Source organism: Struthio camelus, chromosome 5, assembly GCF_040807025.1.
Source record: "Struthio camelus isolate bStrCam1 chromosome 5, bStrCam1.hap1, whole genome shotgun sequence".
In the NCBI taxonomy this organism is placed as follows: Eukaryota; Metazoa; Chordata; class Aves; order Struthioniformes; family Struthionidae; genus Struthio; species Struthio camelus.
This window is the reverse complement of record NC_090946.1, coordinates 54,819,039-54,834,429: the sequence shown is the minus strand read 5'-3', so window position 1 is coordinate 54,834,429 and position 15,391 is coordinate 54,819,039. Positions and strand designations below refer to the sequence as shown.

Sequence of the window (15,391 nt, the reverse complement as noted above, 5' to 3'; positions counted from 1 at the left end):
TGTGGCATGATGATGGTCTATGACTAGAGCTCTCCTGGGTAATTCTTTGTTTCTACACTTAGTTCTAGTGATTAGTGAAGATATTTAATCGGCAGGAACAGTCTTCCATCTTATGGAAATTATAATAGTATCAGATGACAATAGCCTTTTGGTTGGTAAGCAAAGAAGCTCACTATCTCTGCTTTCCTCCCCGTGCTGCCCCGCCCCAGCAGATGAGAGCAATACCTTCTCCTGCAATTAGGCTGTTCCTCAAAAAATTCTCTGAAACATCTGTGTGCTTGGAAACAGCAGTAAAGCTGCAGTGGTGCATATGAAAGACCAAAATGAAACAAAAAGGGAGAGGTATAATTTCTGCCACCCCCCCACCCTGGCCCTGTTCTTGGGTGATCTGAATCTGATAATGAAGGTCATATATACCCAAGGGAGAAGCAAATATCGGATCACCTGGCTTAAAATGCCATCTCTGGAAATAAGATTCTAGTACAGAAGTAAGTTCTTCTTGCCCAACAGGAAGATAGTATTAAAAAAGGGGAAGGGAGGGGAGTGGAGGCAGCGAACAGCATTGTGGTGATGAGATGAGAAATTCTGAGAATGGGTGCATTTTTGTGTCACTGGGTCCCTGGCCATGGAAATGTTGTCTTGTTTTGTCTCAGATTTTCAAGGAGGCTGATATACAAGAGCATGGAGCAAAGATAGCTGTGATGATGTCAATCTCACCAAGATACAGTGCTCCATACTTCTGTAGTTGGGCCACCTACCAGTACAGTGTCTTATCCATCTTTCATGGTCTTGTTTGTCGGGCCTCATCTAGCCCTTCAGTAGACACTTGTCACCTGCAACCAAGGCACCTTTGTCTTGTAAGAGTGCTTCCATGAGCTAATGGCTTGCTCAGGATGTCTTCAATAAACTGTGCTTATAGGTGAATTCGAGGAGTCTGATCCACTTTTGTTCATGAAAGAAGGTAACTGCCCTAGGGGTTATTATTGTTCTTTCTGTTAGCTTTTTTTCTTCTTGGAGTTCTGCAATCCAGCTTGGTTTAGGGCTCAGTGTAAAGATGGAAGTTGAAGAGAAAAGAGGCAGGTGGCTTGCTCTGCCAAATTCCAGCCTTTCCCCCAATGTTTCTTAGCTTCTAAAAATAGGCTCCTTTCTCAAAGCTTTCACCGACCCTTTCCCCTCTCTCTCGCTTTCAAGGATATGAGGTACTACTTTCTAGGCAGCACTGCCACTGAAGGCCGTTGTATGTTTTGAGTGAGTGAAGGGAGCAGTGTTAATCCACTCCCCAAGTGGAACTGGCGATTCTTCTTCTAACAGGCACAAAGCTAATGTCTCTGATTTTCGTGCTTTAACATAATTTTCTTCCCTCTGTTCCCTCACATCTGTACAGACTATTAAATTAGACCAATTTTCCTAGTTTATGCTTCAGTATAGCAGTTGAGTGTTTCAACTTCCATAAATTCAAACAAACTAATATTTAATAAGTCATGAATATTTTATGCCTAACCATTACAAGTAACACAGTCGAAAACACTTGGGCACAATTGGATGCAACAAGAAAGTACTTAAGAAACACCCTGTTGTGCCTGTGTGTCAGACAAGCCTCAACTGAGAATCTCTTGTCTTTGATCACGAGCTGTCAGACTGCGCATGTTCTTTTAACGTGGAGCATGCTGTGTGCCTTTCGTTTTCTCTTTCTGCCTGCACAGAATATGTGAGTCTACAAGCTAAAGCCTAGTTGAGTACAATATGCACTCAGACTTAGGCCAGTGAAGTGAATCCTGGTAGTCCTTGTTTCCCAAAATCTAGTTATGTGACTTTTGACTGTTAATTCAGGATTGAAAGCCACGTATCGGACAGAAATTTGGGAAGCTTGGAAGTGGGCAGCCACATAAAAATGAACCTGAAAGCTGCAGTGGCTGTAACCTCATTAATTCTTATTAATATCTTGGCTTTAGTAACACAACTGCCATAGTGATACTGTAGATGTATATTGCTTTGTGCTTCTATAACACCTTTCATCTAACAATTTACAAGTGGTTTCTGAACTTAACTATTTGCTGTACAAGTTGTGTGCAGAGATTTCATCCACTTTAAGGATCAAAAGTAGCAGTTGCTCAGTGATGTACAGGAACAGAAAATGAAAAAGCATATTGTGGATTTTTTAGTTCCATCTGCAAGGATGGTTTGTGTTGGCAGGACAGAGTTGTGCAGATCAGAATTTCCTCTGCTGGTTGCAAAGAGCATACTAGTTCTGAGAGGAAGATATGGCATCAGTGCGAGGTTACAATATCACCTATACAGTCTGAACTAGTGATACACGGGGGCCTTGGCTTAGTACTAGCAGGCAAGAAAAGCATTTCCTTCTGATCTTCTGTCATCACTGTTTCCTGTTAAGAAGTGTTCATTTCCGTTGGTGAGCATTTTCTAGCAAAGGTATTCTCTGCCGCATTTTTCCAAGTATCAGTACACTCCAACTCCACTTATTTTATGAAATATAGCAGAATGATGCCTCACAGCATGGTCCTGGCTGTCAGCTAAGAGAAATTTGGTTTCCTGCTTACTGGAAACATTGAAAGGCAGGGAAAAAGTTCTTTATGGTAACATTATTGTTGTGGATTTTTTTACTATTATTATTCTTATTTTTTAGTTATCACTCTCCAAACTTTGCTGCTGTCTTGCATTGACTTGCAGATTTCTCCCACTGACTTGAGTGCAATACTTAAAAATTGAATGATGAATAACTTATTTTTTGCAAGTTTCTATGCAACATGGAACTTACTGAAGATTCCTGGCTCCTTACTAATACTCATAGTTACTGCTTGTTTAACTGGTGGTGATTTGCACCCTCTTGGGAAACCTAACATCTCTGATAATGATAGTGCAGAAACTGCAATGTTGATATTTGCCTTTTATTTTCCAAGCTTTGTAGGCTTTAATTAAAGCCTGACGACCAATGATCTGGTGGTCTAGTTGATAAACTGTGCTGTGTGCATGTGTCATTGCATTGTTCAGCTGTTGTGTGTTTTTTCACAAATAGAAAGAACGGGCTAGTAAAGAGAAACTCTTTATTTTGATTTAAAAAAAGGGGGGGGGAGGGTTGCTGAAACCTGCTCTGAGTCCTTACAGTAGAAAATTAAGCCAACTAACAATCCATTGCAGTGGATTGTGTCGCTTAAAAAAAAAAAAGCATTAGGCATGTTCCTGCTCATTACTGCCTGCTGTAGTTAGTTTAGCATTGGAGTTGGTTGGTGAAGAGAGGTGCTCCCCAAAATGGAGTGTGCTTTTCTGGACACAACAGCTGAAAATTTGGAGAGAACGATTCTTATTGATGCTCTGCTCATCTGTCAGAGGGTTAATTGTTTTGATTAATGTGATCCAGCCTCCAGCTTTTGTGGCTAGCCCATGCACTAAACTGGCAAATACCTATGTTCACCAATTACTTAAATTAAGTCGGGGTCACGCATCTCATCTCCTGTTTCTTGTTTGCTTTGACTGAATCCAAAAGCAGTGCTAACAGCTGGAATCCCTGCTGAGGCCAGCTTGATCTGCTCTGGAGCTGCTCCAGCCAGTGCTCTGATAAAGCTTGATATCATTTCAACAGGCTCTAGGAGGACCAGAATGATTTCCCTTCATTGTTTTAAGGTTTCATTCAAATATTCTGCATGCCAGGAAAAAGGATATTTCACTTCTGCTTTTCTCCCTTTGCTGCTGCTGCTAGAATTTTTTTTTTTCTTTTTTAAACTTAAACTAGAATGTGGCCAGTGCTTTGGCATTCTGTGGGAATTGTTCTACTTGTTCATCCCCAGGGACTATGCATGTTGCAGTTGCAAAAGGTGCACAGTGTAAATAAATAAATAATGCATCAATGTCTCAGAGTCAAAGCACGTGTTCTTCTAACAGAACATATTATATGGGGGAGGTCAGGGGAAAACTCTGGCCTTGTGCCCAGATTTCGGTGGGAAGTAAAGCACCTAAATCCCTTTCAGGATCTGGCCCAAAGTCTATTATTCTTCGGCAGCTTATTTTATTATTATTAATGCTGCAATTGTACTGCATTGTTATTTGGGCAGTTCACTGTTCTTGCAATAGTGTCTGCCCTCTGATTTTGTGTTATTACCTTGTTTTTTAAGTCAATGTGCATCAACCTACGATGGAGCCTTGCTCCCGCCATGCATCTTCCCTGTGGTGTGATTAGTAGAGCTTTGCTGAGCCAAATGCCGTTCTGGCGGTATAGGCGCACATCCTCTCGCGGCAGCAGCGGAGATCAGCACCCGCTCCCCCAGTGCTCCCAGGCTGCGGCCTCTCGTTCCTGCCTCTCCACTGGAAACCAAAATTTCTGCCCCCTCTCAGCTGCCTAGGTCACGTTTCCCAGCATAAAGGGACCAGATTTAGCCAAGAGTTACTATGTTCTTTAATTGATCCAGCCCGTTTTGACTGGGATGGGTGAAGGGACCAGCTGCAGGAGCTGCTGAGCTGGCAGACAGGACAGCGGGAGGCCCTTAGAGACGGCGATGAGCTCTCGGGGATGCACAAGCAGGGTTGTTCTGCCAGGATATGGCTCCTTCTGACTTGGTTTCTGCCAGGCTTGTCCCCCTAACAAACTTGCTTCCAGTGCAGACTTTAGCCTGGATCTTTCTGTTGTTCTCAGGCTGGCAATGAAATACTGTTGAATTTGAGGCTACACGGCCAATTATAACAGCAGAGTGACAGTAGAGCAGATGGGACCTAAGGCAAGGCATCTAGCCAAGTGCCAAGCATGGTCAAAGAGGGCTTATTACTGAGAATTAAAGGTACTTGCTGTGTTCAGCAACATAATCTCCTGCTGCCGCTGGACATCAACCCCAAAGCAGCCATGGCCTGTGGTATCCAGGCTGAGGAGTGGATTCTGGTGACTTACTGCTGCCTGCAGGTATCCCTGTGCCAGTGTTTATGGGAGAGGACAGGCAACAACAAGGAAAGTCAATTTTTACATGACTTAAAATACAGACCAGTATTTTTGCACCTGTATGTGTGTGCCTGTCCTAACTGACTCCCTCCTGTGAATAGACTTTTGTCCTTGGTAGCAGAGGGTCCAAGGGATCTGTTATGCTGGCTGGTAATAAATTTCGCCCCAGTGTTTGTCAACACAGCAAAAGGAAGTTGTGATTAAAGTGGCATATGCTATACTCTGACTGATCATGTGTCTAGTAGCATGAAAATGACATGAGTTTAGCATGTGCTAAGAAGCAGAAAACAAGACCTCTAGGTCTTCCTAGTAATAAATTCTGTAGTAATAAATTTAAATTGCTACATTGGTGAAGCCTGTAGTGTCACAACTTCATATTATTAGCTGTGCTTGACAGATTATTAGGGGAAGGTCATCCAAGTGCTACACAATCACATCCTCATTTTATGGGGTAGGCTATACAGTGTTCTTGTATCCGAGTTAGGATGTTTGTGGTCTGGATAGATGGAAGGCTAGATGGGTGAAAAACTGGATGGTTGGGCTCAGGGAGTAGTGATTAATGGGTCATGCTCTACCAGGAAGGAAGCTGGTAACAAATAGGATACTGTAGGTGTCTGTCATGGGACCTGTCCTGTTTAACATCTCTGTCAGTGACCTGAAGCAGGTCGCAAAGTGCACTTTTGTCAGATGTGCAGATGTTGACAAACTGGGATGTTCTGTTGATATACTTGAGGGCAGGGCTGCCATCCAGAAGGACCTGGATGGGATGGAGGAATGAGCCAACAGGAACCTTATGAAATTCAGCAAGGACAAATGCATCTGGGAAGGAAGAGCCCTTTGCAGCAGTACAGGCTGGGGAGTGTCAGGCAGGGGACAGCTCAGCTGGAAAGGCCTGGGGGGGGGCAGTGAGCTGAACACGAGCCTGTAGTGTACCCCTGCAGAACAGCCTCCTGGGCCGTATTCACAGGAGCACAGGTAGTAGGGTGAGGAGAGAGCTTATCCCCCTCTGCTCAATCCTGGTGAGATTGCATCGGGGTATGGTGTTTGCTATTTCAACCTGAATTTTCCCGTGCTTGTTGTTCTGATAAGCAATGAAAGGAAATGTTGGAGCGATGGGGCAAGGCTTCTGTTGCCATAGCTTCAGTGGACAAAATTCTATGGAAAGTGGCTGACCTCACTACCAAGCACTACTAGTAGTGAAGGAGTGATCACGGGACAAAGATGTGGCACCCCACCAACAGTCTCATCTGCTCTTCCCCACATCCCGCTCAGAGCTCTGATGGTGTAAACTCAAGTTTAACATGTTTTTGCTGTAAAAACTCTTTTAAGACCTGTTGTCTTCAGTTCAATCTTGTGGTTTGGAGTAATTCATATTAGGCTTGTCTCATCATTCGAGGTGAAATTTAAACGCACCGTGAACGATTGTATCGGCACGTCTGGAGATGATCAAAGAGAAGTACACTTCTGAAAGCTGTTTGGTTAGTTCTGTGGCTCAGTCCATGAAAGCAAACATGCACTGCCCTGTGCAAACACAGCACAAAAGAGTTGCAGATTTCTGCAGACTTTGCTCTATGGACTTTTACCCACACCTCCTGGGGAACCTCAATTTTTGTTGGACCACAGGGATATATGTGATAGGGACTAGAAGATATGGAGGATGATAGTGGTAAAGCATGACTTATTGGGATTGCTGTCTGCTTTCATTATGACTGACGCATCAGTTTTGCAATGGCTGCTCAGCTTTAGAAACCCAAGCAAACTTTAGTTGAAACTGCTTCAAATAATGAGGTGAAAGTCACGTAGCTTGTAGAGAACAATGAACTTGCACCATGCATACAAGTATTTTAGTTTCATTCAGTTTTTTTGCTCCCTGCTCTAGTGTATATATTGTGAAATATGAAGGATATTTATTTCCTGTTTGGAATCTCACACTGGCTAACTCGCCTAGAGAAAGAAATTTGTGTGAAAATTCCTTCTGGGGGTGTCTGCTGCAGCTTTTGGATTGATCATCTAAAAGAGGATGAGCCAGACCTGGAAAAGAAAAACTGAGGGTGGGCATCCTGGAGAATTCATTTTCCAGAATCTTTATCTTCCATTCAGGCTATGGTCGCTTGCTATCCTGGAAATGGAACTGGGTATGTTCGTCATGTGGACAATCCGAATGGCGACGGGCGCTGCATCACCTGTATTTATTACCTGAATAAGAACTGGGACTCCAAGGTGAGTGAGCTGTGGGGTTGAGGCAGAATGTAAAGGAAAAATGACTTCAGAAGCAGAGTTTTTGGAGCTGTCAGTTGCTTCTGTAAACATTGAACTTTTGAACAGCTGGTCCATTCTTCATCACTTTCATTTGTTTTCTTGCTGTCTATAGCAACCCTTTGGAAGTAAGAATCTGAACTGTTTCTTTATCTTTCTCTCTTCTGTCCCACACACATACTATTTTGTTGTTATAGAGTAAAGCTTCTAAGCACTGGGCTGCTGGCACTTATGTTTTGTTTAGATAAAGGAGTAATGAAGCACTGGAAAGAAAAACATCCCCTAAGGAGTAAGTGGATTCTGGGAGCAGAATAATATGGCAGCCCAGATTTGAGACCTTGTCATTCTTGATACTAGTCCTTCAGGCTGACCTGTGAAAGAGCTTTACACAGTTATCTGTTGTTTTCTTCCTCCTTATAATATGCAAGAAGGCTAGGAAAGAGCTGTTCATGCTTCATTTTTCACTAGAGTTTACATTAGAGATGATTTTAATTAGAGAGTCATTAGAATTAGAGTTTTCTTTCACCTTTTGTGGAATGTTCTTGGGAAGGTTGTGCTGTTGTTTTTTTGTTGTAAGATGTGGGTTTTGCAAAGCCATATAACTTTGAAGCAACCCCAGGAGTACTGAAGGACACTTCACAAGGAGCCTAATAGCATGCAAGCAGCCTTCTCGGAACTGCTTCCTGACAGGTTACAGGTTGGATTTGGGAAGAGGTTTTGCTGAAGCCATCCTTGGGCTTGCACAGACCCCCAGCACTGAAGGGACAGTGGTGACTGCAGATGTGCAAGGAGCTCTTTGGAGATGCCCTAGATTCACAGGGTCTGGAGACCTTCCCATATATTTCCCTCAGATCCCTGACCTCCTTTCCTGAGAGGAAAGGCTCTCTGTGTGCCTCATGAGAGGAATGAGCAGGTGGTTGTTTTGACCTCTCCATCTTTGACTCTACCAGTAGGTCTCCTGGCAGAACAGGGCTTTCGTTTCTGTCTGTGTTACTATTGGACAATAAAGTCAGCCTTGAATTTACCATATCTTTACATTAGAAACAAAATAAGGGTTTATGAAATTGCAGGATGTCTCTTTATGCTTCTGTTGTGAATGTTTTGAGAAGCATTACGACAAGATTATCGGTTGCAAACTGCCCAATGTTCCTGTCTCTCTAACCTATCTTGGCCATCTTAGGTTGATGTTCTACAGACAAACTGAAATACTATGAACCCTAAGAAGTGAGTTCAGGTTTAGAGGCCACTGAAAAATGCTATATTGGAGAAAACCACGTTCCTTTACTGAGAGTATGATGGGGAAGTATCTTGTTCTAATAAAATAAAGAAGGGACATAAAAATGAGAGAGAACATGAAAACATACAACTTAATATGTTCACTGGATTTTTACTCTGAGGTGAGTGAGGAATTACCCAAGCGGGCTCTGAGATGGCTAGCTTGAAACCAGGACACTGGTGGAGAGCATTACACAAGCATGGTGCTAATTCTATGCAAACGCGTGCTAGAGGAGATGCAATATAACTGTGTTGGCATGTCAAAACAACTGTGTTGCTTTAAACCCAAGCTAATACTTTTTCTGAGGTTTGCCTGTCATGTGGAGACGCCAAGTCAGATCAGTGCTGGGTTGACAGCCTCTACGTTGCACTGCGTGGTGCAGCACAAAAGTCTCCAAAGAGCCTTCTAACAGCAACGGAGAGGAGGCAAAGTTCACATGTATCTCTTGAAGTTTCTGTAGTGCATGCAGATCATCATCACAGGGAGCTGGGTTGTTTGTTTTTTTTTTTCCCCTGAAACCAATGGCAAATAGAAGGAGAGAAATTATGTGGTGGTGCAGTAGAGAAACCAGGCTATGTCATAAGCAGGAGAAAAAAATGACTGGGAGACATCATAAACTTATTAAAAATAAAAGAATAGAACAGAATTCACTCTTTCCAACATTTAAAAGATAACCTGTGTCTGATCAGACACAGGTTATTTATTGCATGTGCTGGGAAGAGAGTCTGATCTCAAAACGCTCAGCTGGAATATCCTTATCTCCCTTGTGGATACTGACTAGTTCTAGAGATGCGACTGGGAGCTCAGAAGTTGCCTAGTATTTGTGACAGGGACAGGGTTTTCTTCATCTTAAATCATTTACTTTAGCTAGATGTCCGTGTTCAAACATGACAAATTGGGGAAAATCACAGTGGCCGAGAGATTCAGTATACAGTTCTCTGGCACTGTCTTGTAGTTTCCTTGGTTATCATTAAATGTTTACTCTGGGTTTGTTGGGTACTGAGGAGGGAAAAGCAAGTCATTATTCAAATGAATATGTGGGTGTTTATATGTGGAAAAAGTAACCTTTCCTTTTCTTTCAGCTGCATGGTGGAATTCTTCGGATATTCCCAGAAGGAAAGTCCTATGTAGCAGATGTTGAGCCTATATTTGACAGACTACTTTTTTTTTGGTCAGACCGAAGGAACCCACATGAAGTCCAGCCTTCTTATGCAACCAGGTAAATGGCGTACTTGCTATTGACACTCAGCCAGGGAAAAACAGTGTCTCTTCTACCATTATCATATTATTCGATAACCACATATAGCGGTTTTCAAGTTTTTGCTTATATGTACATAGGCATAAAAACCCCAGGTATTTGGATTGTGAATGGATTTTATATGGCACCTTTGAGTCATTGGGAATTCCGTCATCAGATGAGGAGGAACAGGTTTGAACAATAAGATTCCTTGTGTGATGGAAAAAATGCCCCTTTGCCGGTGACAGGAGAAACTTCCCAAACAGGCAGACCTATTTAGTAGGAAGATTCTGGGTTGCACCTTTTCCCTTTAACATCACAGGGGTTTTAGGGGCTACCATCTGTCAGCAGCCTATGGAAAGCTGGTGTAATGTAGAGCAGCCCCCAGGCTGCCTAAGGACATTCCAGAACAGAAGAAAGCTCCAGTGACTGTAAGCTACTCTTGCCTTCTGTCACCAGGGACTGTGCGCTCTTTTGTGCTTCCAAGCAGAAATTCTCACCTCTATTTCTGCCGTATTTAATAAGAGGCACATTTAAAATGGTATCTGTATTTGCCTACAGAGATGTGCCATTTGCATCCTAATTTTTTGTCTGCTGATCCAATTAGTTGTTTATTTGCTTTCCCCATGAGAATAAAACTCTAGTACTCTATTTTATAGTAAAAGTTGAAAATAACATGATTTCTGTCTTTTACAGATATGCCATGACTGTGTGGTATTTTGATGCTGAAGAAAGAGCCGAAGCCAAAAAAAAGTTCAGGAACTTGACTGGTATGACACTTCTATAAATGTTCACAGAATAGAAGTGAATGCGTTTTGATATTTCCAAAGCCAGAGAGAGAATGGGAATAACTCTGTAGTTAGGTGGTGAAGACATTCATTTTTTAGAAACTTATTTTTCTCTAATCACTTGTCAGTTATTTTATACAAAGTCGAAACATTTTGACAAAAGAAAACTCAATCTCTGATAAGCCTGATGGGGAACATGGGAGAGATGATTTCAGCTTCAAGACCCAAATCGGCAGCTTAGAGCGTAGGTTGCCCACCCTGTTATGTCAGGTAGCTGCTCCTGTCACTGGCAGTCTCTGTCCCTGACTGCAGTTTGTGCGCTACAGTAGCAGCTGTAGAGCAAAATCCTCTGATTTTGCTACCTCTCTAAGCTCTTCTGTTGTTACTTGGGAGGCATATTTTTGCCTCCTCCAAACTTTGCTTAGCACATAGTCATGAGGCTTACATAAACAATTTCGTAATTACATTCTTCAAATGTTCTGGCCAAATAGGGCCTGTCTTTGCCATTAATTAAGGGCAGTCATGACCTACACTAATGCAAAAGGGATTTATCTTTTAATTACAAGTAATTTCTGAGTGGAGAGGTTCATAATGACTTTGGAATGTGTAGATCATGAGTTAGAAAGAAACTAAGTTTTAAAATCTATATATAAGTGCATGTGTTGGCAGGCAGTTGCTAGAGTGGCTGGGATCATGGTGCTCTTCAAGAGCTACCTACTTTGAGCTAGGTTTCATAGGCAGCCTGAAGTCAGCCCAAAGACATTGCAGAAGTCCAGGAACAGCTGACCCCAGCTTTCCTAATTGCAGCCAAATTGCCTGGTACTGTAGAAATGACAAACTAATAATGGGCTGAGGGTCCAGATGTGCTCTAAAGCCCTTCCTGGGGCCATGCTCATAGGTTTGCTGTTTGGATAACTTAAAGATCTGGTCTGGAGGATTGCCTCAGGCAATTCCTTAAAATCCAGGGTAGACAGAATTCTCTTTTAAATATGTATGTTACACAGCTGGAGACAGGCAAAGTCATAATTGGTCAAATGCTTTTCAGAAAGGACTGTTGTCATTTCTACAGCTGAAAAGCAGAAAAAAAAATAGCTTCACCCTTGAAGGGGATCATAAGCAAGGAGCCAAAAGTGAGGGAGGAAAGGGAAGTATCACAAACCTGGAGTCTGTGAAAGTTTATTGGGTTACTTGGATGTTGCATGAACTGTATCCTGGCCCTGTGGAAACTGAAAACGAAGACAGTAGTTATGGCTACCTTGTTAAAAAGTTGTGAACTCATGTAGTATTTCAGTTCATGTAATGAACTCAAATACTGAGTCTCAGATGAAAAGTGCTGTCCATGGAAAACAAAATAACTTCATTTTAGTCTGTTTCTGGGTTTTCAGATGAATGCCATCAAATTAGGCTTTCAGAACTCTCTGGCTTAAGTTGTTTTTTTTGTTTTTTTTTCTTCCTATCTTTTCAATATAGATGCAAGGAAGAGAGAAGCAGCTCTTCATGAAGACTAATCAACTGTTTCTGAACTCTTTATGTGAAATAAGATCCCAAAGATGACTTCCATTTCCAGTGAACCATGGCACATTCTTGTTAAGCACAAGAATGCACTGGTTGTGTCTGTCTAGCATGTGCATCTTACCTTGATGGTACTTAAGGCAGCCTCCTGTCGTGTCTGCATCTGGCAGAAGGAACCCTCATTTTCTGTTTGCCTTCTGCTAGAAAAAGTAACCAGGGTTTTAACTTTAAAAAAAAAAAAAAAAAGTGTATCTCTAAGCCTAGTGGTGGTAGTAGCTCAGCCGACTGGCTTTTGATCACTCTGGTAACCTAGATAACGATCATTAGAACTAGTGGGAAAAACATGAGTCTTATTTGCACTTTATGGGGGGGGGGAGGAGCTAAATAGGAAGGAGCTCTACAGGTTTAAAATCTGTGGCAGACTGATGGGCAAGGAGAGATATTGGAAATGTGAAAATAAACTGGGTTTTTTGTAGAGTCTCATCTTCTGTTATGCCCCATGTGGGCCCAGTGGACTGTTCATCACTTTGCTGCACAGAACATTGGCTTAGCTCTCCTGTAGCATAACTTTCCAAACAGACTTTTGTCCACATAGTGATTGCATTTCCTGGATTTTATTCACTTTAAGTCAAGTCGTAACTGTGCAGTTGCACTACCCTTTCAGTCCCAAGACTGAGGGGGAAGTAGGTATGCATCTGTCCACAATTTTGTAAAAACACTTCCTTTCTGTTCTGAGCTGGATTGATTGTCTCTTTTCTGTTTTCAGTTTATTTGGTAAAGCATTTGGTTTCTCCCAAAGGTTTGGTAAACTTGGAAAGCTGATGGCACAAAATGCATTGGTCCTGAAGGCTGACAGTATGTGGAGTAAAATGTTATTTTAATAGCTTCTCCATCTACTATATTTTGTATGACAAATGTGAATCTGAGAGAAAGAGATATCTCTGGCAGCCTGACAAATGTATGATAAACAATGATTGACTTAGACTTGATTTCTGTGCTGCTTATCCTAAGTTCACACACTCTGTAACTTTATTAGCATGTGTATGTAATTTGAATGAAACAGTGATTCCGTTTCAATTGGTCTGTTACACCAGGTAACTACTACTGTTGTGTTTGAGCAATGAGATATACCAAGGATGAGAGTTAGTCATATGATACGTTTTTGTGACACAAATGGCAGTTATGCAAGTGCACGTTTTTTCCTTTTTTTTTTTCTTTTAACTTATTAGACTCGATGAGTAACTTGTGAGTTATCGCCAATCTGCCTAAGCTTCTACAGCCAGCACTTACTATGCAGTTCAGAATAGCTCTTAATGAGGCTGAGAGCTAGCAGTGGATGTATTTATCACTCACACTAATTATTCTCAACCTAATACTCCCAATGTATACGCATGCCCATGCACTTGTTTTTATCCCGTGTTGTCAGCGTATGCCAGACCCTACCAGCCATTTCAGATATGCCCTTTCCAGCGTCCTGTATTTTTCTCTGCCACCTGCCCACAGTGGCTGAGTTGAATGGTCTGTCTAACCTGCTAGTCCCTGAATCAGCTCATCACACTGTGTGGGGCTGTCATGCCAGTAATGGGCCTGAGAGCCACCTCTGTTGCATTTGAGCTAGGAGATGAAAAGGTAATGTGCAATGGCAAACTTGAACATCAGCAACGGATGGGTAACAGCTATATAAGACAGAAAAGAAGCAACTTTCCTGACATAAAAAATACTAAGAGAAATGGAGGACTCCTAAACTAAAGGAGGGACAAAACCCTCTTTTGTCCCTCTTATTTTGAGGGACAAAACTGCTTTTTTTTCTCGAATTCTGAATGTAAATACACTAGTACTCTGACTTCCTCCAGAGATCCAGCTGCAGTCATTTGGATTAGACTTTAGCCTCACCACTGAGCACCTTAACAGGGGAATATGAGGGAATATGTGTGACAGATTTATTTTTATGACTGAAGACTAGAAGACGACCAATACTCTGCTAAATCTCCTTTTAAGTTAGAAAGAAAAAAACATTGTTCCACTATGGATATAGTTAAGTAGCACAACATAGACTTGAAGGAAATGTAACGATAACTTGAAATTCTCATTCTTCAATGTTTGTGTGGGAGGAGAAAAAGGAGAAAAAAGTGTTTACCCAAGAGCAAGCAGTAACCCAGGAAAGGTAGTAGGTTGTGAATTCTCTGAGAAGGGCAGCTGCGGCATTGTTGTTTAAAAGGGGAAAAAAGAATCCCAACCTGTTTTATTGCTATGCCAAGTTGGTAATGACTTGTACATTATAAAGACTCCTACAAGATTTTAAAAGGGGCAAAGACAGTTAAAGCAAAACGAATCTTGCTTCGTCTTTAGAAATTGTAAACTTAATAGTGCACTAGAAAGACGTGTTAGTACAAATCTCACTGGAGCCTCGAACAATGGAAAAAATGATGGAGTGGGAGAGGAAAGGACTTAGATAAAGTTTGGGAAAGAAAGGTACTTTGGTTACCACTGTTGCTGCCTTCTAGCATGAGAATTGGTCAGCAACGCATTTGGTATGTGGAGGGTGGAACAGTATAGATGCATTTATTGTAAATAAAGTATATATTTCCATTTCTAGCCTATATCTTCCTGATCTAGATAGAGGACTGAAAGCAATTACTCTGTGGCAGAGAGCATTTTTTTCTTTATTAACATGTATAATTAAACATCACAGAATTTTGAAACCAGTTTCTCTGCCTCCATTCTAGCCCTTTACCTCATTTCCAAATCAATGGGAAGATCTCTTTGGAGACATGGTAGGTTGATTGGGGGAGGGAGGAGTTGGGGGGGGTTGTTTGGACGTGTAGGAATCAACAGTCTTGATATTTTCTACATAGATTTTTGCCTACCTGTCTTTGAAATATTGCAAACTGCTCCGCAAGCTGAAGTTATCTCAAGAACTGTGTGGGCAGCAAAGTGCTTCAGTACAGGGGCATTTCAAGGAAATTCCTTCCAGCTTTGGGTTTTGTGTCTTCATAGCGACTGTTTGAAACGATGGCTAAACAGCATTTGTCACCCAGTTGTGAAAGACTGCTTATATGTGCCTTCATTCATATCTATGAAGCTGTTACATGCCAAACGTGCAAGTCATGCAAGTTTGTCATGGCCCTTTAAGAAACAAGGTTGCCTTTGCAAATGCAGTTGCATGTCAAAGTAGGGAGTATTGGAAGATATACAGAGCCACCCAGCCCCAATTTCCAATAGGAGTGTTTGTTGTGTGGGGAGGAATAAAGGCAGGAGGCAGTACTGAAAATCAAGAGACTATTTGTATTCCTAAACCAATAACCACAGACTTACTGGCCTTTTGAGTAAAGTAGTCTCTAATAAATATTTTCTGTAACCTCCTTTTGATTCTGTGAGGA

General features: G+C 41.8%; 1 protein-coding gene across 1 annotated transcript in view; it reads left to right on the top strand.

Annotated features, from left to right (window-relative positions):
- EGLN3 (egl-9 family hypoxia inducible factor 3) overlaps positions 1-14,716 on the top strand; it is a 29,788-nt gene extending 15,072 nt beyond the window's left edge. Inside the window, exons 2-5 of the mRNA XM_068946429.1 lie at positions 7,043-7,162; positions 9,557-9,693; positions 10,408-10,481; positions 11,970-14,716. Coding sequence (XP_068802530.1) covers positions 7,043-7,162; positions 9,557-9,693; positions 10,408-10,481; positions 11,970-12,007 — 369 coding nt within the window. The 3' untranslated portion in view covers positions 12,008-14,716. The remainder of the gene's footprint in view (positions 1-7,042; positions 7,163-9,556; positions 9,694-10,407; positions 10,482-11,969) is intronic.
- Positions 14,717-15,391: the final 675 nt, after the last annotated feature.